The sequence below is a fragment of the Salvelinus namaycush genome, chromosome 1, assembly GCF_016432855.1.
Source record: "Salvelinus namaycush isolate Seneca chromosome 1, SaNama_1.0, whole genome shotgun sequence".
Lineage (NCBI taxonomy): Eukaryota > Metazoa > Chordata > Actinopteri > Salmoniformes > Salmonidae > Salvelinus > Salvelinus namaycush.
In genome coordinates, this window is record NC_052307.1 from 2,304,997 (window position 1) to 2,331,315 (window position 26,319).

Here is a 26,319-nt window from a genome sequence, read left to right on the forward strand (position 1 = left end):
GAAAGTGAAACTATTTAAATCATCATTATCCTGCCTTTTAAAATCATATAAAGAAAATGTGGCACAATCAGAATGTGGATCAGATCAAGACAAAGTACACATGTTAGCACCAGGTATAAACAAGGCTTTGGTGGCAGTGTGTCTGACAGTATCTGTGGTTGTCTTGGTGACAGGTGTTCCATGGTAACATTGACAACAACACCCACAGGAAGAACTTCATCCAGCCGCCCATATATGGACGTAAAGGTCACAGTAAGTGATTTGATTGGTTTATGTTATTTATTTATTGGCTTGTACAGTGCTGTACTTCAGCTCTTTAATGTTTTCCTTTATTGTGCTTCTGTGAGATACCATTTCCAAAAGTTGTAAAGTATTGTAATACCAAAACAATACAGGGTTAACTTTTCCATGGCCAACCTTCGACTGTTCCCTCCCCGATTACTAAGGGCCACAGATTCTGATGTAAAAACAGCCCTCTCAAAGGACAAAGCTCCACTAAATAACCAGAACATTTAAAAGGGGACATCTTACATACATCGTAAATTAACAGTTACAACATTATTCACACTATATTGTGAGTATCAAGGTATTTTTGGGGGACAGAAAATGTAATCCAAAGTGTTCTTACTACTGTACAACATAACCACTGATATGGTATTTAGTGATACTGATGTAATACAATATTGTTGAAGTAACATATACTATGTGTGATACAAAGCAACAAAACACTTTCTATATAGTAAAACAAGCAACATAATACTGATATTTCTCTGTGTGTCTGTTTGGATATCCAATAAAAAGAGTTGGAATCAAGTTTTGGAGTCAGGTGTTGAATGGACAACTGCTAGTGGTTAGAGCGTTGGACTAGCAACCCGAATGGTTGCAAGATCGAATCCCCGAGCTTACAAGGTAAAAATACGTTGTTCTGCCCCTGAACAAGGCAGTTAACCCACTGTTCCTCGGCCGTCACTGAAAATAAGAATTTGTTCTTAACTGACTTCCCTAGTTAAAAAAAGGTACAAAATAAATAACAAAAAATAAAGGACTATATTCATCTGGTTTCTCTCTGCTTCAACTCTGGCCTCTCCTTCATAGTTCTCCATCATCTCCTCTATCTCCTGTCTGTGTCTCTCCTCCATCTCCCTCCTCTCATTCTCTCTCTTCTCTTTCAATCTCTCCAGCTTTCTCTCCATCTCCTCCCTCCTATCAGACTCCCTCTTCAGCTCCCTCTCCAGTTCTATTTTCTTCTCCTCATCCCTCTCTTCTTTCACCTGTCTCTCCAGTTCTGTTATTCGTTCTCTGAGAATTCTGATATCTCTCTTGAGCTTCTGGATCTCTCCATCTTTCTCCTTCAGAGAATCCTGCATCTCCTTCTCAAGCCTCTCTCTCATCTCTCTCTCCTCCCTCTGTTTCCTCTCTCCTCTCTCTCTCTGGATCTTTCCCTCCATCTCTCTAGCCTGGTCCTCTGCCTCCTGGTAGGTCTGACTGCTGTAGAATCTCTCTCTGTTTCCTGCCACCATCTCCTCTACCTGATCCAGCAGCTCTGATAATTGAGTGCCATGGGCCCTGTCCTTAATGTTGAGGACATGGTACCTGCTCCCACATTTCTCTACAAGCTGCTGGAGGTCCTGACTTCCTGCTTGGAGAAACTCCTCAATGCTCTGCTCTTTCAGGCCATCATCATGAGTGAATAGAATCACAGTGTGTTCCCAACAACCCTCCCCAAACACCTCCTCTATTCTCTCCAGCACCCCTCTCTCCTCCCCCTTAGAGGGCTCCACTGGTATGACCAGGAGGAAGGCGTGGGGTCCCGGGGCAGACAGACGGACACAGAGCCCCACATCCTGTCTCATCTCCTCCAGAGAGAGTCCAGGACAGAACCAGTCTGGAGTGTCCACCAGCACCAGCCGTCTCCCACACACGTCCCCCTCTCTCCTCTTACTCCTCTGGGTCACTGCAGAGGGGCTGGCCTGGGCCCCAAACTCCTCTCTGCCCAGGATGGTGTTTCCTGCTGCACTCCTCCCAGCCCCAGTCCTCCCCAGCAGCACCAGTCTCAGCTCAGACACACTGGGAGACACTGGGGAGTCTGGACTGCTGCTCTCTCCTCCCACTGCAACACAACACACAGCACTGATCAACACACTGACTCTCTGGAGGATGTACAACAGAGTCAAATATAATATAATCTACATCCATAACTCACTATCTGGAGGATGTACAACAGAGTCAAATATAATATAATCTACATCCATAACTCACTATCTGGAGGATGTACAACAGAGTCAAATATAATAAAATCTACATCCATAACTCACTATCTGGAGGATGTACAACAGAGTCAAATATAATATAATCTACATCCATAACTCACCATCTGGAGGAAGTAACTCCATGCTGTTTGTCCTCCTCAGTGGAAGTGTGGGGTCTGTATCTGAGGTCTCTCCTCCCACTGTAACACAACATAGAGAACTGGTCAACATACTGACTCATCAGAGACACATTTAAAACATAGTATAAACAAACTACAAATACATTACACATCATAGTGAAATATAGATTATTGGAGAAAATAGAGAATATCAAGATTGATGACAGTTTGAGACAACATGTATAACTCACTAAGTGAAGGATGGTCCACTATAAACTAGAAACAGTAGGAGACAACAGGACAATATTGATAACTCACTAAGTGAAGGATGGTCCACTATAGACTAGAAACAGTAGGAGACAACAGGACAATATTGATAACTCACTAAGTGAAGGATGGTCCACTATAGACTAGAAACAGTAGGAGACAACAGGACAATATTGATAACTCACTAAGTGAAGGATGGTCCACTATAGACTAGAAACAGTAGGAGACAACAGGACAATATTGATAACTCACTAAGTGAAGGATGGTCCACTATAGACTAGAAACAGTAGGAGACAACAGGACAATAGTGATAACTCACTAAGTGAAGGATGGTCCACTATAGACTAGAAACAGTAGGAGACAACAGGACAATAGTGATAACTCACTAAGTGAAGGATGGTCCACTATAGACTAGAAACAGTAGGAGACAACAGGACAATAGTGATAACTCACTAAGTGAAGGATGGTCCACTATAGACTAGAAACAGTAGGAGACAACAGGACAATATTGATAACTCACTAAGTGAAGGATGGTCCACTATAGACTAGAAACAGTAGGAGACAACAGGACAATAGTGATAACTCACTAAGTGAAGGATGGTCCACTATAGACTAGAAACAGTAGGAGACAACAGGACAATATTGATAACTCACTAAGTGAAGGATGGTCCACTATAGACTAGAAACAGTAGGAGACAACAGGACAATAGTGATAACTCACTAAGTGAAGGATGGTCCACTATAGACTAGAAACAGTGATAACTCACTAAGTGAAGGATGATCCACTATAGACTAGAAACAGTAGGAGACAACAGGACAATATTGATAACTGACTAAGTGAAGGATGGTCCACTATAGACTAGAAACAGTGATAACTCACTAAGTGAAGGATGATCCACTATAGACTAGAAACAGTAGGAGACAACAGGACAATATTGATAACTGACTAAGTGAAAGATGGTCCACTATAGACTAGAAACAGTAGGAGACAACAGGACAATATTGATAACTCACTAAGTGAAGGATGGTCCACTATAGACTAGAAACAGTAGGAGACAACAGGACAATATTGATAACTCACTAAGTGAAGGATGGTCCACTATAGACTAGAAACAGTAGGAGACAACAGGACAATATTGATATCTCACTAAGTGAAGGATGGTCCACTATAGACTAGAAACAGTAGGAGACAACAGGACAATATTGATAACTCACTAAGTGAAGGATGGTCCACTATAGACTAGAAACAGTAGGAGACAACAGGACAATACTGATAACTCACTAAGTGAAGGATGGTCCACTATAGACTAGAAACAGTAGGAGACAACAGGACAATACTGATAACTCACTAAGTGAAGGATGGTCCACTATAGACTAGAAACAGTAGGAGACAACAGGACAATAGTGATAACTCACTAAGTGAAGGATGGTCCACTATAGACTAGAAACAGTAGGAGACAACAGGACAATAGTGATAACTCACTAAGTGAAGGATGGTCCACTATAGACTAGAAACAGTAGGAGACAACAGGACAATATTGATAACTCACTGTCTGGAGGAAGGTCCTTGCTCTGTCTCCTCCTGACTGGGAGTATGGAACCTGTATCTGACGTCTCTCCAGGTTCTAAAATAATAGAACAACCATTTAGAATGGGAACATTTACCTCAGTGACACATGAAGGCACATAGACATACTGAAGGGGAGTTCTGGGTTTCTATTGAAATGTTAAGTATCACATATCTCACTCACCAGTCATCTGGCCTGAGATCTCTCTTCTCAGTCTCTCTACCTCAGTCTTCACATCACATATCTGTTGAGCTGAAATAACAAACGAGGACTAGGATCTGAATTCTGTGTTAAAGACTTTAGACAGAAATATGATGCAGAGGGAAAGTATGAAGTGATGTAAAACAATATTCACAACTCAGTGGAGAGTCGACAATAACCTGAGAATTGAGGAAAGTACAGAAGACTAAATGTATTAATGGTGTGAATAATCTTACCCAGTTCAGCATTTTTATTGTTGACATCCTCCAGCTGTTTGTCTCTTTCCTTTAACTGCTTCTCTCTCTCCTCTAGTAGGTTATCTTTCTCTTCTACTTCCTGCCTCCTCTCTTTTAGTTCATTTGCTTTTCCCTCCAGTTGTCTGTCTTTCTCTTCCAGTAGTTTCATCATCTCTTTTTTAAACATCTTCAACTCTGAGAGTAATTAACATATTTAATTGGTTGTTTGAATAAGTAATGTATTAATTCATTCAATAGTATGCCTATAAAGACATTATCATCTGATGGAGGTCGTACATTTATTAGTAAGTATTTCCTTCAGTCAACAGTTATCTGAGCTGAACCAATCATCAACTGGTCTATTGACTATTTGATACATTACAAATGAATTAGTCTGAAAAACTGAATGACATCACTCATGTTCCCTGATTCAATCCTCTCTCCTCCAGACTCTCTCATACTTACCAAGCTCACCAGCTGATGCCTCCCTCTTCAGCTTGTCCTCCTGGGTCTCATGTTGGAAATACCATGAAACTGAGTCTATGGTGTAAAACAGAGAGGTGAGGTCTGTGTGGTAGACTATATCACTATGTACAGAACAAACAGGACCAATCAGATTTCTCCTGTCACCCTCCCTCATGTAGGGACTGTGGGCACCAATGATATCTGGTTAACTTCATATATAATGTTGTTTTGTTATTGTCCTATCTCTGATCAAATTATTATGTTCATTGTTAGTGATAACTAATGCATTGGGCTCTATGGCAGATACAGGATATTGTGTCAGGAGGCAGGGTTCTATGGAATATACATTCAGTAGAATCTGAAGAACATCTGACATCATAATCCAACCTACCTTGAGAACATTTGGTGAGAGTATTGATGAATGTAAAGAAACGTATTTAATTTGTAGCCTTGAAGAAGACACACTGCTGTTCACAAGGCCTGTAGTTTTTATAGTATCAGATTAACACTCTGGTCTGTTCTTTGTCTTGTGTTATTGGTTGTCAATAAACAAAACAGACAAATAAGTAATTACTTACCCCGTTCTGATCATCCATTATCCAAGATGGAGAGTCATGAATAATGATCATGTAAAACAGAATGCATTAGTTATTATTGTTCGAAAAAGGAGGAAGGGAAGCGCTACTAAGGTACACTATAGTATATTTTGGTAGATAGAAGGTGCTCTTTGGTAAAAGGTGTAAATTGGTCATCAAAAAGAACGGAGGACCAAGGCACTCTTCATATAATTAATTAAAATGCCTTTATTAGTATGGCATGTTCAATAGAAACAAAGTTGTTTAAAAACCGACGCGTTTCGGCTGCATGGCCTTCGTCAGGGAGTACAAAAAAAGAGAATACAATGTCCTCTTTTGAAAGGCTTTTCCAATTAGCCCTAATTAGAAGAGGGAGTGGTTACCAAATTGGACACACCTAGTAAGCAATAATATACACATGAAAAGGTGAACTACTGTAGCTATGTTATCATGAGCATACAACTCCAAGCTAGAAGCATCAGAACACCCAGAGAGGCAGTTCCAACCCTAACCATGACTGGGAGAAGTGTCCAGAACAAGAAAGCAATATATTCCACAGTACACCAGACCACAGCAAAACATGAACAACAGTCCAAACATAGTTGAGGGCAATTTGAGCAAAATGTCCACTAGATGACAGCAAATGGACCCATCACGACCCTACAGGAAGGGTGAGAAATCCATATCTTCATTTAAACCAGGGTACTTAGTGGCCTGTAGTTTGTAAATCCAAAAACTTTCCCTTTGGTTTAACTGTTTAAGACGGTCCCCTTTTCTAATAGAGGCCGGAACATGATCAATACCCATAGCTTGTAGGGAGGCAGGGTTACCATGGTGTAAGGACTTGTAGTGCCTTGCCATGGGGTAGTCTTCATTGCCTACCCGTATGGCGTACTTGTGTTCCGCCAATCGATCTTGAAGGCGTCTCTTTGTCCGTCCAATGTAGAACACCTTGCACTGTGGACATTCCAATCTATAGATGACATGAGTGGTTTTGCAGTTAATAAAATGCTTGAGGTAATACTCCATTTTAGAAGCATTTTATTAACTGCAAAACCACTCATGTCATCTATAGATTGGAATGTCCACAGTGCAAGGTGTTCTACATTGGACGGACAAAGAGACGCCTTCAAGATCGATTGGCGGAACACAAGTACGCCATACGGGTAGGCAATGAAGACTACCCCATGGCAAGGCACTACAAGTCCTTACACCATGGTAACCCTGCCTCCCTACAAGCTATGGGTATTGATCATGTTCCGGCCTCTATTAGAAAAGGGGACCGTCTTAAACAGTTAAACCAAAGGGAAAGTTTTTGGATTTACAAACTACAGGCCACTAAGTACCCTGGTTTAAATGAAGATATGGATTTCTCACCCTTCCTGTAGGGTCGTGATGGGTCCATTTGCTGTCATCTAGTGGACATTTTGCTCAAATTGCCCTCAACTATGTTTGGACTGTTGTTCATGTTTTGCTGTGGTCTGGTGTACTGTGGAATATATTGCTTTCTTGTTCTGGACACTTCTCCCAGTCATGGTTAGGGTTGGAACTGCCTCTCTGGGTGTTCTGATGCTTCTAGCTTGGAGTTGTATGCTCATGATAACATAGCTACAGTAGTTCACCTTTTCATGTGTATATTATTGCTTACTAGGTGTGTCCAATTTGGTAACCACTCCCTCTTCTAATTAGGGCTAATTGGAAAAGCCTTTCAAAAGAGGACATTGTATTCTCTTTTTTTGTACTCCCTGACGAAGGCCATGCAGCCGAAACGCGTCGGTTTTTAAACAACTTTGTTTCTATTGAACATGCCATACTAATAAAGGCATTTTAATTAATTATATGAAGAGTGCCTTGGTCCTCCGTTCTTTTTGATGAGTTATTATTGTTCATTGAATTTCTGTCTCATGACATAATTTAATGAAATACCATACATCAAATTGGAATGACTGTTCATCACATTCATTACTAATGTAAATCTAGGGAAAGGGCTGTAAGCAGTGCTACTATTGGAACAGTCTAAACATCACAGATTGATTCATACTAGGATATCAAACTGAATTCAAGCTGATTCCATGTTCATTTTGGAGTGTTAAATGTTGACCTCTATGGCAGATATATTGTGGGAGGGCTATGTGAAATGTTGACCTCTATGGCAGATATTTTGTGGGAGGACTATGTGAAATATTGAACTCTATGGCAGACATATTGTGGGAGGACTATGTGAAAGGGAAAGGAAAGGGGGGGATACCTAGTCAGTTGTCTAACTGAATGTATTCAACTGAAATGTTGAGGGCAATGTACAATATCGACCACTATGACAGATGTATTTTGTGGGAGGACTATGTGAAATATTGAACTCTATGGCAGATATATGATCATCCATTATCCAAGATGGAAAGTCATGAATAATGATCATGTAAAACAGAATGCATTAGTTATTATTGTTCATTGAATTTCACTGCTATGCGGATGACACACACCTGTACATTTCAATGAAACATGGTGAAGCCCCAAAATTGCCCTCTCTAGAAGCCTGTGTTTCAGACATAAGGAAGTGGATGGCTGCAAACTTTCTACTTTTAAACTCGGACAAAACAGAGATGCTTGTTCTAGGGCCCAAGAAACAAAGAGATCTTCTGTTGAATCGGATAATTCATCTTGATGGTTGTACAGTCGTCTCAAATAAAACTGTGAAGGACCTCGGCGTTACTCTGGACCCTGATCTCTCTTTTGACGAACATATCAAGACTATTGCAAGGACAGCTTTTTTCCCATCTACGTAACATTGCAAAAAATCCGAAACTTTCTGTTCAAAAATGATGCATAAAAATTAATCCATGCTTTTGTTACTTCTTGGTTAGACTACTGCAATGCTCTACTTTCCGGCTACCCGGATAAAGCACTAAATAAACTTCAGTTAGTGCTAAATACGGCTGCTAGAATCCTGACTAGAACCCAAAAATTTGATCATATTACTCCAGTGCTAGCCTCCCTACACTGGCTTCCTATTAATTAAGGCAATGGCTGATTTCAAGGTTTTCCTGCTAACCTACAAAGCATTACATAGGCTTGCTCCTACCTATCTTTCCAATTTGGTCCTCCCGTACATACCTACACGTACACTACGGTCACAAGACGCAGGCCTCCTAATTGTCCCTAGAATTTCTAAGCAAACAGCTGGAGGCAGGTCTTTCTCCTATAGAGCTCAATTTTTATGGAATGGTCTGCCTACCCATGTGAGAGAAGCAGACTCGGTCTCAACCTTTAAGTCTTTACTGAAGACTCATCTCTTCAGTGGGTCATATGATTGAGTGTAGTCTGGCCCAGGAGTGTGAAGGTGAACGGAAAGGCTCTGGAGCAATGAACCGCCCTTGCTGTCTCTGCCTGGCCGGTTCCCCTCTCTCCACTGGGATTCTCTGCCTCTAACCCTATTACAGGGGCTGAGTCACTGGCTTACTGGTGCTCTTTCATGCCGTCCCTAGGAGGGGTGCGTCACTTGAGTGAGTTGAGTCACTGACGTGATCTTCCTGTCTGGGTTGGCGCCCCCCCTTGGGTTGTGTCGTGGCGGAGATCTTTGTGGGCTATACTCAGCCTTGTCTCAGGATTGTAAGTTGGTGGCTGAAGATTTCCCTCTAGTGGTGTGGGGGCTGTGCTTTGGCAAAGTGGGTGGGGTTATATCCTTCCTGTTTGGCCCTGTCCGGGGGTATCATCGGATGGGGCCACAGTGTCTCCTGACCCCTCCTGTCTCAGCCTCCAGTATTTATGCTGCAGTAGTTTATGTGTCGGGGGGCTAGGGTCAGTTTGTTATATCTGGAGTTCTTCTCCTGTCTTATCCGGTGTCCTGTGTGAATTGAAGTATGCTCTCTCTAATTCTCTCTTTCTCTCTCTCAGAGGACCTGAGCCCTAGGACCATGCCTCAGGACTACCTGGCATGATGACTCCTTGCTGTCCCCAGTCCACCTGGCCCTGCTGCTGCTCCAGTTTCAACTGTTCTGCCTGCGGCTATGGAACCCTGACCTGTCCACCGGACGTGCTACCTGTCCCAGACCTGCTGTTTTCAACTCTCTAGAGGCAGCAGGAGTGGTAGAGATACTCTTAATGATCGGCTATGAAAAGCCAACTGACATTTACTCCTGAGGTGCTGACTTGCTGCATCCTCGACAACTGCTGGGATTATTATTATTTGACCATGATGGTCAGTTATGAACATTTGAACATCTTGGCCATGTTCTGTTATAATCTCCACCCGGCACAGCCAGAAGAGGACTGGCCACCCCTCATAGCCTGGTTCCTCTCTAAGTTTCTTCCTAGGTTTTGGCCTTTCTAGGGAGTTTTTCCTAGCCACCGTGCTTCTACACCTGCATTGCTTGCTGTTTGGGGTTTTAGGCTGGGTTTCTGTACAGCACTTTGAGATATCAGCTGATGTAAGAAGGGCTATATAAATACATTTGATTTTGATTTGATTTGTATTTCTGTCTCATTACATCATTTTATGAAATACCATACATCATTTTGGAATGACTGTTCATCACATTCATTACTAATGTACATCTAGGGAAAGGGATGTAAGCAGCACTACTATGTGAGCAGTCTGAGAATGACTGAATGCTTCATAATAAGACATCAAGCTAAATTCAAGCTGATTCAATTTTAATTTTGGTGTGTGAAATGTTGAGCTATATGGCAGATATATTGTGGGAGGTTTATGGGAAATGTTGACCTCTATGGCAGATATATTGTGGGAGGGCAATGTGAAATGTTGACCTCTATGCCAGATATATTGTGGCAGGACTATGTGAAATGTTGACCTCTATGCCAGATATATTGTGGCAGGACTATGTGAAATGTTGACCTCTATAGCAGATATATTGTGGGAGGGCTATGTGAAATATTGACCTCTGTAGCAGATTATATAGAGGCCGGACTATGTGAAATGTTGACCTCTATAGCAGATATATTGTGGCAGGACTATGTGAAATGTTGACCTCTATGCCAGATATATTGTGGCAGGACTATGTGAAATATTGACCTCTATGCCAGATATGTTGTGGCAGGACTATGTGAAATGTTGACCTCTATGCCAGATATATTGTGGCAGGACTATGTGAAATGTTGACCACTATGGCAGATATATTGTGGCAGGACTATGTGAAATATTGACCTCTATGCCAGATATATTGTGGCAGGACTATGTGAAATGTTGACCTCTATGCCAGATATATTGTGGCAGGACTATGTGAAATGTTGACCTCTATAGCAGATACTTGTGGGAGGACTATGTGAAAGGGGGATACCTTGTCAGTTGTCCAACTGAATGTATTCAACTGAAATGTGTCTTCAATATTTAACTCAACCCCTCTGAAATATTGACCTCTATAGGATATATATTGTGGGAGGGATATGGTATGTAAATTCTGGATAATTTGAAGAACATCTATACATCTTAATCCAACCTACCATGAGAACATTTGGGGAGAGTATTGATAAATGTAAAGAAACTGATTTAATTTGTAGCCTTGAAGAAGTCACAAAGCTGTTCACAAGGCCTGTAGTTTTTATAGTATCAGATTAACACTCTGGTCTGTTCTTTGTCTTGTGTCATTGGTTGTCAATAAACAAAACAGACAAATAAGTAATTACTCACGTGAAACTGATCATCCATTATCCAAGATGGAGAGTCATGAATAATGATCATGTAAAACAGAATGCATTAGTTATTATTGTTCATTGAATTTCTGTCTCATTACATAATTTAATGAAATACCATACATCATTTTGGAATGACTGTTCATCACATTCATTACTAATGTACATCTAGGGAAAGGGATGTAAGCAGCAATACTATGTGAGCAGTCTGAGAATGACTGAATGCTTCATAATAAGACATCAAGATAAATTCAAGCTGATTCTTTTTTCATTTGGTGTGTGAAATGTTGACCTCAATGGCAGATATATTGTGGGAGGACTAGGTGAAAGGGAAAGGGGGATACCTCGTCAGTTGTCCAACTGAATGTATTCAACTGAAATGTGTATTCTGCATTTAACTCAACACCTCTGAAATGTTGACCTCTATGGCAGATATTTCATCTATACATCTTAATCCAACCTACCTTGAGAACATTTGGGGAGAGTATTGATAAATGTAAAGAAACTGATTTAATTCGTAGTCTTGAAGAAGACACACTGCTGTTCACAAGGCCTGTAGTTTTTATAGTATCAGATTAACACTCTGGTCTGTTCTTTGTCTTCTGTTATTGGTTGTCAATAAACAAACAGACAAATAAGTAATTACTCACCCTCTTCTGATCATCCATTATCCAAGATGGAGAGTGATGAATAATGATCATGTAAAACAGAATACATTAGTTATTATTGTTCAATGAATTTCTGTCTCATTACATAATTTAATGAAATACCATACATCATATTGGAATGACTGTTCATCACATTCATTACTAATGTACATCTAGGGAAAGGGATGTAAGCAGCACTACTATGTGAGCAGTCTGAGAATGACTGAATGCTTCATAATAAGACATCAAGATAAATTCAAGCTGATTCTATTTTAATGTTGGTGTGTGAAATGTTGAGCTATATGGCAGATATATTGTGGGAGGTTTATGGTAATGCTCCTGATCATCCATTATCCAAGATGGAGAGGAATGAATATTGATAATGCATAACAAAATGTATGAATAATTACAGTTACATTCAATCCAATTTCAGTTACATTACATTATTCAATCAAATACCATAGATCATATTGATATGACTGTTCATCACATTCATTACTAATGTACATCTAGGGAAAGGGATGTAAGCAGTGCTACTATTGGAACAGTCTAAACATCACAGATTGCATCATACTAGGACATCAGAAATATTGACCTCTATGCCAGATATATTGTGGGAGAACTATGTGAAATATTGACATCTATGGCAGATATATTGTGGGAGATCTATGGTAGGAAAATTCTTGATAATTTGAAGAACATCTATACATCTTAATCCAACCTACCTTGAGAACATTTGGGGAGAGTATTGATAAATGTAAAGAAACGGATTTAATTTGTAGCCTTGAAGAAGACACACTGCTGTTCACAAGGCCTGTAGTTTTTATAGTATCAGATTAACACTCTGGTCTGTTCCTTGTCTTGTGTTATTTGTTGTCAATAAACAAAACAGACAAATAAGTAATTACTCACCCAATCCTGATCATCCATTATCCAAGATGGAGAGTCATGAATAATGATCATGTAAAACAGAATGCATTAGTTATTATTGTTCATTGAATTTCTGTCTCATTACATAATTTAATGAAATACCATACATCATATTGGAATGACTGTTCATCACATTCATTACTAATGTACATCTAGGGAAAGGGATGTAAGCAGTGCTACTATTGGAACAGTCTAAACATCACAGATTGATTCATACTAGGACATCAAACTGAATTCAAGATGATTCCATGTTCATTTTGGAGTGTGATATGTTGAGGTCTATGGCAGATATATTGTGGGAGGACTTTGTACAATATCGACCACTATGCCAGCTGTATTTTGTGGGAGGACTATGTGAAATGTTGACCTCTTTGGCAGATATATTGTGGGAGGGCAATGTACAATATCGACCACTATGCCAGCTGTATTTTGTGGGAGGACTATGTGAAATATTGAACTCTATGGCAGATATATGATCATCCATTATCCAAGATGGAAAGTCATGAATAATGATCATGTAAAACAGAATGCATTAGTTATTATTGTTCATTGAATTTCACTGCTATGCGGATGACACACAGCTGTACATTTCAATAAAACATGGTGAAGCCCCAAAATTGCCCTCGCTAGAAGCCTGTGTTTCAGACATAAGGAAGTGGATGGCTGCAAACTTTCTACTTTTAAACTCGGACAAAACAGAGATGCTTGTTCTAGGGCCCAAGAAACAAAGAGATCTTCTGTTGAATCGGATAATTCATCTTGATGGTTGTACAGTCGTCTCAAATAAAACTGTGAAGGACCTCGGCGTTACTCTGGACCCTGATCTCTCTTTTGACGAACATATCAAGACTATTGCAAGGACAGCTTTTTTCCCATCTACGTAACATTGCAAAAAATCAGAAACTTTCTGTTAAAAAATGATGCATAAAAATTAATCCATGCTTTTGTTACTTCTAGGTTAGACTACTGCAATGCTCTACTTTCCGGCTACCCGGATAAAGCACTAAATAAACTTCAGTTAGTGCTAAATACGGCTGCTGGAATCCTGACTAGAACCAAAAAATGTGATCATATTACTCCAGTGCTAGCCTCCCTACACTGGCTTCCTATTAAGGAAAGGGCTGATTTCAAGGTTTTCCTGCTAACCTACAAAGCATTACATAGGCTTGCTCCTACCTATCTTTCCAATTTGGTCCTCCCGTACATACCTACACGTACACTACGGTCACAAGACGCAGGCCTCCTAATTGTCCCTAGAATTTCTAAGCAAACAGCTGGAGGCAGGTCTTTCTCCTATAGAGCTCAATTTTTATGGAATGGTCTGCCTACCCATGTGAGAGAGGCAGACTCGGTCTCAACCTTTAAGTCTTTACTGAAGACTCATCTCTTCAGTGGGTCATATGATTGAGTGTAGTCTGGCCCAGGAGTGTGAAGGTGAACGGAAAGGCTCTGGAGCAATGAACCGCCCTTGCTGTCTCTGCCTGGCCGGTTCCCCTCTCTCCACTGGGATTCTCTGCCTCTAACCCTATTACAGGGGCTGAGTCACTGGCTTACTGGTGCTCTTTCATGCCGTGGAGGGGTGCGTCACTTGAGTTGGTTGAGTCACTGACGTGATCTTCCTGTCTGGGTTGGCGCCCCCCCCTTGGGTTGTGCCGTGGCGGAGATCTTTGTGGGCTATACTCAGCCTTGTCTCAGGATGGTAAGTTGGTGGCTGAATATATCCCTCTAGTGGTGTGGGGGCTGTGCTTTGGCAAAGTGGGTGGGGTTATATCCTTCCTGTTTGGCCCTGTCCGGGGGTATCATCGGATGGGGCCACAGTGTCTCCTGACCCCTCCTGTCTCAGCCTCCAGTATTTATGCTGCACTAGTTTATGTGTCGGGGGGTTAGGGTCCGTTTGTTATATCTGGAGTACTTCTCCTGTCTTATCCGGTGTCCTGTGTGAATTTAAGTATGCTCTCTCTAATTCTCTCTTTCTCTCTCTCGGAGGACTTGAGCCCTAGGACCATGCCTCAGGACTACCTGGCATGATGACTCCTTGCTGTCCCCAGTCCACCTGGCCGTCTGCTGCTCCAGTTTCAACTGTTCTGCCTGCGGCTATGGAACCCTGACCTGTTCACCGGACTTGCTATCTGTCCCAGACCTGCTGTTTTCAACTCTCTAGAGACAGCAGGAGTGGTAGAGATACTCTTAATGATCGGCTATGAAAAGCCAACTGACATTTACTCCTGAGGTGCTGACTTGCTGCATCCTCGACAACTGCTGGGATTATTATTATTTGACCATGCTGGTCAGTTATGAACATTTGAACATCTTGGCCATGTTCTGTTATAATCTCCACCCGGCACAGCCAGAAGAGGACTGGCCACCCCTCATAGCCTGGTTCCTCTCTAAGTTTCTTCCTAGGTTTTGGCCTTTCTAGGGAGTTTTTCCTAGCCACCGTGCTTCTACACCTGCATTGCTTGCTGTTTGGGGTTTTAGGCTGGGTTTCTGTACAGCACTTTGAGATATTAGCTGATGTAAGAAGGGCTATATAAATACATTTGATTTTGATTTGATTTGTATTTCTGTCTCATTACATCATTTTATGAAATACCATACATCATTTTGGAATGACTGTTCATCACATTCATTACTAATGTACATCTAGGGAAAGGGATGTAAGCAGCACTACTATGTGAGCAGTCTGAGAATGACTGAATGCTTCATAATAAGACATCAAGCTAAATTCAAGCTGATTCTATTTTAATTTTGGTGTGTGAAATGTTGACCTGTATGGCAGATATATTGTGGGAGATCTATGTGAAATATTGACCTCTATAGCAGATATATTGTGGAAGGACTATGTGAAAGGGGGATATCTAGTCAGTTCTCCAACTGAATGTATTCAACTGAAATGTGTCTTCAATATTTAACTCAACCCCTCTGAAATGTTGAGCTCTATAGCAGATATATATTGTGGGAGATCTATGATATGTAAATTCTGGATAATTTGAAGAACATCTATACATCTTAATCCAACCTACCTTGAGAACATTTGGGGAGAGTATTGATAAATGTAAAGAAACTGATTTAATTTGTAGCCTTGAAGAAGACACACTGCTGTTCACAAGTCCTGTAGTTCTTATAGTATCAGATTAACACTCTGGTCTGTTCTTTGTCTTGTGTTATTGGTTGTCAATAAACAAAACAGACAAATACGTAATTACTCACCCCGTACTGATCATCCATTATCCAAGATGGAGAGTCATGATTAATGATCATGTAAAACAGAATACATTAGTTATTATTGTTAATTGAATTTCTGTCTCATTACATAAACTAATGAAATACCATACATCATATTGGAATGACTGTTCATCACATTCATTACTAATGTACATCTAGGGAAAGGGATGTAAGCAGCACTACTATGTGAGCAGTCTGAGAATGACTGAATGCTTCATAATAAGACATCAAGCTAAATTCAAGCTGATTCTATTTTAATTTTCGTGTGTGAAATGTTGACCTCTATGGCAGATATATTGTGGCAGGACTATGTGAAATGTTGACCTCTATAGCAAATATTTTGTGGGAGGGCTATGTGAAATATTGACCTCTGTCGTGTCTTTGCTATCATTAAATTGAAGACTTATATTTTTATCAAAGATTCCTGTAATTAGGGATTACGTGATCAACTGAGTAATAACGTAACTAATTAACTATGAATTTGGGAGCACCAGGGAAAGTAGTCAGATTACAAAGTTATAATTTCCCAATATAACCTTTCAGATATTTTCATATCTGATCAATAGTCTTCTGATTAATGATTTATTTATTTTACCTCACGTTAGTCTCATTCCAAACGTCGTAAATTGTTGGTTATCTGCACGAACCCAGTCTTCACTATGAGTCATCCATACATCAATTGTCTTGAATCATTTATTTATTACTAACTAATTAATTCACAGAAATGCATAAACAAACAAACAAACTTAAAATGGTTACATGAAACGATGGGAGAAATATGCCCTAGTGGGCTGAACCGGCATGGCGGCTTGTTAGACAAAGGGAAAATTGGGGGTCGATTCAGAAGTCACTAGAGTTCATAATTATAACAATTGACATGCTAATCCTTACACATGAACGCTCACTCATTCGGGAACAACTGCAATCAATATATATATATTTACGCTCGATGTGTCGTCTTCACCGCTGGAGAAAAGTTAGTTTCTGTTGGAGTTCCTCCTGTCTCTGTCCTGGTTATTGTGGATAGTTCAGAGTGACATTCGTTATAGAATGGATGTTTCGGCGGTTGTCTTTCTTCGCGATCAATGATACCGAATTCCTAGCTGCAGACTAGTAGTCAATATCAAAGACTTGTTCTTATTCGTCTAAGAGTTTAACCACGTGTTATGGTTAAAGATTCAGCAATTGTACTTAACCTTCGTTCTCCTCCCATGGAGAGAAACATGGTGTAATGATCATTTCTCAGAGTTGGTTTTTATTCGGATAGCAGGAAGGGGCTGTCCTTGGATGTCTGACCCTAACTGGGCTCAGGGGCGGTCCTTGGATTTAGTTCAAATACAAAAGGGATTTGTATTTTTCTTCATTAAACAGTCCAAAATCATATTACACAATTATACAAACAGTATCATACTCACTCATTCATTTTATACAACAAACAGATGTAAACCTCATATCTGAGGTTATTATATAAACAGCGGTATGGTAATGTAGTCCCACAGTCTCACATGAGTTTCCCACGTGGTGACAAATGGGCACGTTAATAGCTGGACTCTCCACCGATCTTTAATACTTTTGCAGGAACATGAAATCTGTTCGTTCCTCAAGTTCTGTGAGGTGGAAGAAAATTCCTTTGTCCTGAAAGTTTACCCTCTCTCTAATACTGTTCGGCCATGAGGAGATTCTCAGGAATTTACGACGTCTCTCTGTGATCACAGCATGGGTTGAAGGAGGAAAGGGAGAGGCAGGGAGAGGGGGATGGGGTTTGCTATACCCAAGCAGGCAACGTCATGACACCTCTATGGCAGATTTATTATGTAAGGACTATGTGAAATATTGACCTCTGTAGCAGATTATATAGAGGCAGGACTATGTGAAATGTTGACCTCTATAGCAGATATATAATGGGAGGACTATGTGAAACAACCTAGTCAGTTGTCCAACTGAATGTATTCAACTGAAATGTGTCTTCAATATTTAACTCAACCCCTCTGAAATGTTGAGCTCTATAGCAGATATATATTGTGGGAGGGATATGGTATGTAAATTCTGGATAATTTGAAGAACATCTATACATCTTAATCCAACCTACCTTGAGAACATTTGGGGAGAGTATTGATAAATGTAAAGAAACTGATTTAATTTGGAGCCTTGAAGAAGACACACTGCTGTTCACAAGGCCTGTAGTTTTTTATAGTATCAGATTAACACTCTGGTCTGTACTTTGTCTTGTGTTTTTGGTTGTCAATAAACAAAACAGACAAATAAGTAATTACTCACCCCATCCTGATCATCCATTATCCAAGATGGAGAGTCATGAATAATGATCATGTAAAACAGAATGCATTAGTTATTATTGTTCATTGAATTTCTGTCTCATGACATGATTTAATGAAATACCATACATAATTTTGGAATGACTGTTCATCCCATTCATTACTAATGTACATCTAGGGAAAGGGATGTAAGCAGCACTACTATGTGAGCAGTCTGAGAATGACTGAATGCTTCATAATAAAACATCAAGCTGAATTCAAGCTGATTCTATTTTAATTTTGGTGTGTGAAATGTTGAGCTATATGGCAGATATATTGTGGAAGGACTATGTGAAAGGGGGATACCTAGTCAGTTCTCCAACTGAATGTATTCAACTGAAATGTGTCTTCAATATTTAACTCAACCCCTCTGAAATATTGACCTCTATGGCAGATATATTGTGGGAGGACTATGGTATGTAATTTCTGGATAATTTGAAGAACATCTATACATCTTAATCCAACCAACCTTGAGAACATTTGGGGAGAGAATTGATAAATGTAAAGAAACTGATTTAATTTGTAGCCTTGAAGAAGACACACTGCTGCTCACAAGGCCTGTAGTTTTTATACTATCAGATTAACACTCTGGTCTGTTCTTTGTCTTGTGTGTAACGTCCTGACCAGAGTTCTTATGTGTTTTGCTTGTTTAGTGTTGGTCAGGACGTGAGCTGGGTGGGAATTCTATGTTGTGTGTCTAGTTTGTCTGTTTCTGTGTCCAGCCTAATATGGTTCTCAATCAGAGGCAGCTGTCAATCGTTGTCACCGATTGAGAATTATATATAGGAGGCTTGTTTTGTGTTGGGATTTTGTGGGTGATTGTTTCCTGTCTCTGTGTTTGTGTTCTGCACCAGATAGGACTGTTTTCGGTTTTCACATTTATTGTTTTTGTTGTTTGTAGTGTTCACACATTCTTTATTAAATATGTTGAACACTAGCCGCGCTGCATTTTGGTCCTCTCCTTCACCAATGGAAGAAAACCGTTACATTGTGTTTTTGGTTGTCAATAAACAAAACAGACAAATAAGTAATTACTCACCCAATCCTGATCATCCATTATCCAAGATGGAGAGTCATGAATAATGATCATGTAAAACAGAATACATTAGTTATTATTGTTCATTGAATTTCTGTCTCATTACATAATTTAATGAAATACCATACATCATAATGGAATGACTGTTCATCACATTCATTACTAATGTACATCTAGGGAAAGGGATGTAAGCAGCACTACTATGTGAGCAGTCTGAGAATGACTGAATGCTTCATAATAAGACATCAAGCTAAATTCAAGCTGATTCTATTTTAGTTTTGGTGTGTGAAATGTTGAGCTATATGGCAGATGTATTGTGGGAGATCTATGATATGTAAATTCTGGATAATTTGAAGAACATCTATACATCTTAATCCAACCTACCTTGAGAACATTTGGGGAGAGTATTGATAAATGTAAAGAAACTGATTTAATTTGTAGCCTTGAAGAAGACACACTGCTGTTCACAAGGCCTGTAGTTTTTATAGTATCAGATTAACACTCTGGTCTGTTCTTTGTCTTGTGCTATTGGTTGTCAACAAAGAAAACAGATAAGTAATTACTCACCTAATCCTGATCATCCATTATCCAAGATGGAGAGTCATGAATAATGATCATGTAAAACAGAATGCATTAGTTATTATTGTTCATTGAATTTCTGTCTCATTACATAATTTAATGAAATACCATACATCATATTGGAATGACTGTTCATCACATTCATTACTAATGTACATCTAGGGAAAGGGATGTAAGCAGTGCTACTATTGGAACAGTTTAAACATCACAGAATGCTTCATACTAGGACATCAAACTGAATTAGGACATCAAACTGAATTCAAGGTGATTACATGTTCATTTTTGGAGTGTGAAATGTTGACCTCTGTGGCAGATATATTGTGGGAGGGCAATGTGAAAGGGAAAGGAAAGGGGGGGATACCTAGTCAGTTGTCTAACTGAATGTATTCAACTGAAATGTTGAGGGCAATGTACAATATCGACCACTTTGACAGATGTATTTTGTGGGAGGACTATGTGAAATATTGACCTCTATGGCAGATATATTGTGGGAGGGCTATAAGAAATATTGACCTCTATAGCAGATATATTGTGGGAGATCTATGATATGAAAATTCTGTATAATTTGAAGAACATCTATACATCTTAATCCAACCTACTTTAAGAACATTTGGGGAGAGTTTTGGTAAATGTAAAGAAACTGATTTAATTTGTAGCCTTGAAGAAGACACACTGCTGCTCACAAGGCCTGTAGTTTTTATACTATCAGATTAACACTCTGGTCTGTTCTTTGTCTTGTGTGTAACGTCCTGACCAGAGTTCTTATGTGTTTTGCTTGTTTAGTGTTGGTCAGGACGTGAGCTGGGTGGGAATTCTATGTTGTGTGTCTAGTTTGTCTGTTTCTGTGTCCAGCCTAATATGGTTCTCAATCAGAGGCAGCTGTCAATCGTTGTCACCGATTGAGAATTATATATAGGAGGCTTGTTTTGTGTTGGGATTTTGTGGGTGATTGTTTCCTGTCTCTGTGTTTGTGTTCTGCACCAGATAGGACTGTTTTCGGTTTTCACATTTATTGTTTTTGTTGTTTGTAGTGTTCACACATTCTTTATTAAATATGTTGAACACTAGCCGCGCTGCATTTTGGTCCTCTCCTTCACCAATGGAAGAAAACCGTTACATTGTGTTTTTGGTTGTCAATAAACAAAACAGACAAATAAGTAATTACTCACCCAATCCTGATCATCCATTATCCAAGATGGAGAGTCATGAATAATGATCATGTAAAACAGAATACATTAGTTATTATTGTTCATTGAATTTCTGTCTCATTACATAATTTAATGAAATACCATACATCATAATGGAATGACTGTTAATCACATTCATTACAAATATACATCTAGGGAAAGGGATGTAAGCAGCACTACTATGTGAGCAGTCTGAGAATGACTGAATGCTTCATAATAAGACATCAAGCTAAATTCAAGCTGATTCTATTTTAGTTTTGGTGTGTGAAATGTTGAGCTATATGGCAGATATATTGTGGGAGGACTATGGTATGTAAATTCTGGATAATTTGAAGAACATCTATACATCTTAATCCAACCTACCTTGAGAACATTTGGGGAGAGTATTGATAAATGTAAAGAAACTGATTTAATTTGTAGCCTTGAAGAAGACACACTGCTGTTCACAAGGCCTGTAGTTTTTATAGTATCAGATTAACACTCTGGTCTGTTCTTTGTCTTGTGCTATTGGTTGTCAACAAAGAAAACAGATAAGTAATTACTCACCTAATCCTGATCATCCATTATCCAAGATGGAGAGTCATGAATAATGATCATGTAAAACAGAATGCATTAGTTATTATTGTTCATTGAATTTCTGTCTCATTACATAATTTAATGAAATACCATACATCATATTGGAATGACTGTTCATCACATTCATTACTAATGTACATCTAGGGAAAGGGATGTAAGCAGTGCTACTATTGGAACAGTTTAAACATCACAGATTGATTAGGACTCAAACTGAATTAGGACATCAAAGGACATCAAACTGAATTCAAGCTGATTACATGTTCATTTTTGGAGTGTGAAATGTTGACCTCTGTGGCAGATATATTGTGGGAGGGCAATGTGAAAGGGAAAGGAAAGGGGGGGATACCTAGTCAGTTGTCTAACTGAATGTATTCAACTGAAATGTTGAGGGCAATGTACAATATCGACCACTTTGACAGATGTATTTTGTGGGAGGACTATGTGAAATATTGACCTCTATGGCAGATATATTGTGGGAGGGCTATAAGAAATATTGACCTCTATAGCAGATATATTGTGGGAGATCTATGATATGAAAATTCTGTATAATTTGAAGAACATCTATACATCTTAATCCAACCTACTTTAAGAACATTTGGGGAGAGTTTTGGTAAATGTAAAGAAACTGATTTAATTTGTAGCCTTGAAGAAGACACACTGCTGTTCACAAGGCCTGTAGTTTTTATAGTATCAGATTAACACTCTGGTCTGTTCTTTGTCTTGTGTTATTGGTTGTCAATAAACAAAACAGACAAAACAGTAATTACTCACGTGGTGCTGATCATCCATTATCCAAGATGGAGAGTCATGAATAATGATAATGTAAAACAGAATGTATTAGTTATTATCATTACCTTCAAATCACCATCTATCACATTATCCTCTCAAATACCATAGTGATGTGATGTACATCAGAGGGGTATGAGTGTTCATCACGTTCATTACTAATGACAATCAAGGGACGTGACAGTAATGTTGGAATGGTTCTAATGCTTTAGGACCAGCTCAAAGCTCAGAGTGATGGTAATATGCATTGTAACTAGTTGATATTCAGAATGAATCTAGTCTATTCATACATTTACATTTAAGTCATTTAGCAGACGCTCTTATCCAGAGCGACTTACAAATTGGAAAGTTCATACATATTCATCCTGGTCCCCCCGTGGGGAATGAACCCACAACCCTGGCGTTGCAAGCGCCATGCTCTACCAACTGAGGCACACGGGACCATGTTTATTCATCTGTAACTTCTACTATGAACTCCTACCTACATGAGAAAGTACAAGTGTTCTGTACAGGGAAAGAGACTGGTTGTTATTGTTGTTGTTTAGGTGTTTAGAAACATTACTGGAGTTCTAGAACACTTACCTTCTCTGACCCATAAACCCACTCCAGCCTCCTCCTTCTGTTCTCCATGGATGACCTGACATATGTAGACTCCTCTATCTGACCTCCTGAAGTCTCTCAGCCTCAGAGACACGTTGCCTCTCTCCAGCTCCTGGGTGATCAGACTCACTCTGCCCTCATAGCCACTCCTCTCTGTCACCTGACCATTCTTATACAGGTAAATACACTCTGTCCTTTTAAACCACCTGATCGTCGTGGCAACAGCACTGGTGTCAGGTGAGAGGTGACAGGGGAGGGTGACCTCTTTACCAACATCAGCCCTCACATAGTTTTTAGAGATGAGTTTAAACTGATCTGTTCAGAAAGAGAGAACATTTCATGTTTAATGACATCATCTGTGTCAGAAACACAAATCCTCTCAGTACATTTATAAACACAGCTGAATTAAAAACTACAATAGACATACAACAACCAGGACCATGTCAATTCCAAGACCATACAATCAAGTACAGATGCAGGCATATCCTGGCCCTAAATGACCAGTGTGTTACTCAAGACCCCAGGTCCTTTGCCAATACACCTCATCCCTGTTACTTTCCTATCTCAGTCCTGTTACCCACTTTCCTTAGGCCTGTATTCCCCAAGTCACCAACAGTAACCTATATCCAGCTATTCGCTGCACACCCCAACCCTGTTATCGGCATGTTTTAGTCCTGTGACCTCTGACCTGTATACACTAATCATTTCATAGATAAACTAATAGTACAGTGGTATAACACATGTGTCCCAGCCCCAATCTCTTGTTTCTACCACAAACGTTGTTGCCAGGAAGGATTTGTTTAGACAATAGACGTCCATCCATCCCCATTACCTGTATGAACCTTGTGTATCCCTACACCCCATTATAAACCAGGGATATCCATGGGCATACTCATATAAAACAGGTCTACCCCAGTGTCCAAGCCTCAACATTCATACTAACCAGGTCTACCCCAGTGTCCAAGCCTCAACATTCATACTAACCAGGTCTACCATTGTGCATGAGACACTAAACAAACTTAATAACATTAAATATAACTTCAATTATTATACTAATTCACTTTATGGGTCTATACACGGCCAATTCCCCCTGAAATAACAACATATGATGTTTTACAGTAAAGATCCCTGATTTAAACATCAGTAAAGGTAATGGATAATGGTAAAATCATCTGTAACATCATTTAGAACAAGTAAATCCTGAACTGAACTCAACTTAAATCTACTGAAGAAAGAAAACGATCTGCTATGACTAAATATATAGAATAAATCAGAGGCACTGTATTTTCCCGTTAGTCAGACATGTTTGGCAGGTAGCCTAGCGCTTAAGAGCATTGGGCCAGTAACCGAAACGTCGCTGGTTTGAATCCCTGAAGCAACTAGGAAAACATTTGTTGATATGCCCTTGAGCAAGGCACTTAATCCTAATTGCTCTGGTTACATATTTTATTTATTTAACGAGGCAAGTCAGTTAAGAACAAATTCGTATTTACAATGACAGCCAACCCCGGGACAACGCAAACCAATTGTCCTCCCCCCTATGAGACACCCAATCATGGGAAGTTGTGATACAGCCTGGAATTGAACCAGAGTCTGTAGAGACACCTCTCGCACTGAGATGCAGTGCCTTAAACCGCTGCCACCCGGGAACCCAACTCATGTGTTGATATGTACAACTTTAACTTCTCTAGAGCCAGTAAAGTACAAAAGGTTTTTTATCTTCCATATTGTGTCCGACTGGATTAAATGGGTTCTATAATAAAATAGATGTTTGGAGGGAGAGGTCACTGTGGAGCAGTAGAGCTGTTTCTCACAGACACAAACTCAGCTACAACTCCTCATGTTACAAACACATTTCATCCAGACACACATTTACACATAAAGACAAATAAAATCACAAACACATTTCATTTTCAATAGTTGGTTTAGTTCTGATCTCCCAGATACATGAAAGAAAAGTTCATCATTAATTATAGCATGTTGACTTACAATGAAATCTGGACTCTGCCATTTTAACTGCAATAAAAAGAGAAAACATTCATATTTACATCATTACCATTCATCAAATTCTCTCTTTTGCTCAATCACACAGATACAAACAACACTTCCTCTTTCTCCAGTCCTCATTGTTTTAAAACAGGACTGTTGTGTCTAGTTTGGAAGGTGAAATATACTGACATCTCCTCTTACCTTCACTGGTCTTCACGTCCTCCACTTCACATTCAAAATAGTTTATTTAAATCCATAACCACTCTAATAGTCACTATATGTGCATATTTACACGTTTTTACAGAACAATCTACACCTCAGGCCTATACTGAGACACAACTTTCACTTTCACCTGTGCACAGGTACTTGGAGTAAACTCCTCCCCCCAGCCTCTCTGGTTATTAGAAAACCCAGTCACAAAGTCTAAATTGTCTACAGGCCTATCATAACATGTCATGAAAACAAAAATGTACATTTCTGATCTTAATTTAGGTTTAAGGTTAGGCATAAGGTTAGCAGTGTGTAGAATAGGGTTCAAATCAGAAGACCGATCCAGCCAGCAGATGGTAGTGATGTTCTTTAATTATAGTCATATTATCCTGAGCTGTAAAGATTTAACAGTGCCTATAAATATTAGCTTCTCTTATCTCTTTGGACCCATTCACATGAGTAAATGAGTGAAATTGCTTCCATGACAAATAGTCTCAATGCTTTTCCATCCCCTCCTAACAAAATAAATGTAGTTGACTGGTGGTCATTTACTGTCTGAGAAGAGAGTATCATTGCCACCTGCTGGTAAATTTTGGAAACTGCAGTGAATTTACAAATCAGAAAGTCAGACATACCATATATGGGACTGGGAGTAAAGGCTGATTTTGGGTTAGGGTGTGCAGGGGACAGGGCTGGGGGTAAAGACTGAGTTTGGGTTAGGGTGTGCAGGGGACAGGGCTGGGGGTTAAGACTGAGTTTGGGTTAGGGTGTGCAGGGGACAGGGCTGGGGGTTAAGGCTGAGTTTGGGTTAGGGTGTGTAGGGGACAGGGGACAGGGCTGGGGGTAAAGACTGTGTTTGGGTTAGGGTGTACAGGGGACAGGGCTGGGGGTAAAGGCTGAGTTTGGGTTAGGGTGT

General features: G+C 39.7%; 1 protein-coding gene across 1 annotated transcript; it reads right to left on the minus strand.

Moving 5' to 3' along the window:
* Positions 1–964: 964 nt before the first annotated feature.
* Positions 965–25,215, minus strand: LOC120050075 (scaffold attachment factor B2-like). The gene is made up of 8 exons (XM_038996711.1): positions 25,194–25,215; positions 23,187–23,519; positions 5,106–5,207; positions 4,641–4,835; positions 4,387–4,455; positions 4,186–4,260; positions 2,372–2,449; positions 965–2,110 (listed from the first exon to the last, which is right to left on the minus strand). Exons 1-8 carry the CDS (start codon positions 25,213–25,215, stop codon positions 990–992), a joined length of 1,995 nt encoding a protein of 664 aa, XP_038852639.1. The 3' UTR covers positions 965–989.
* Positions 25,216–26,319: the final 1,104 nt, after the last annotated feature.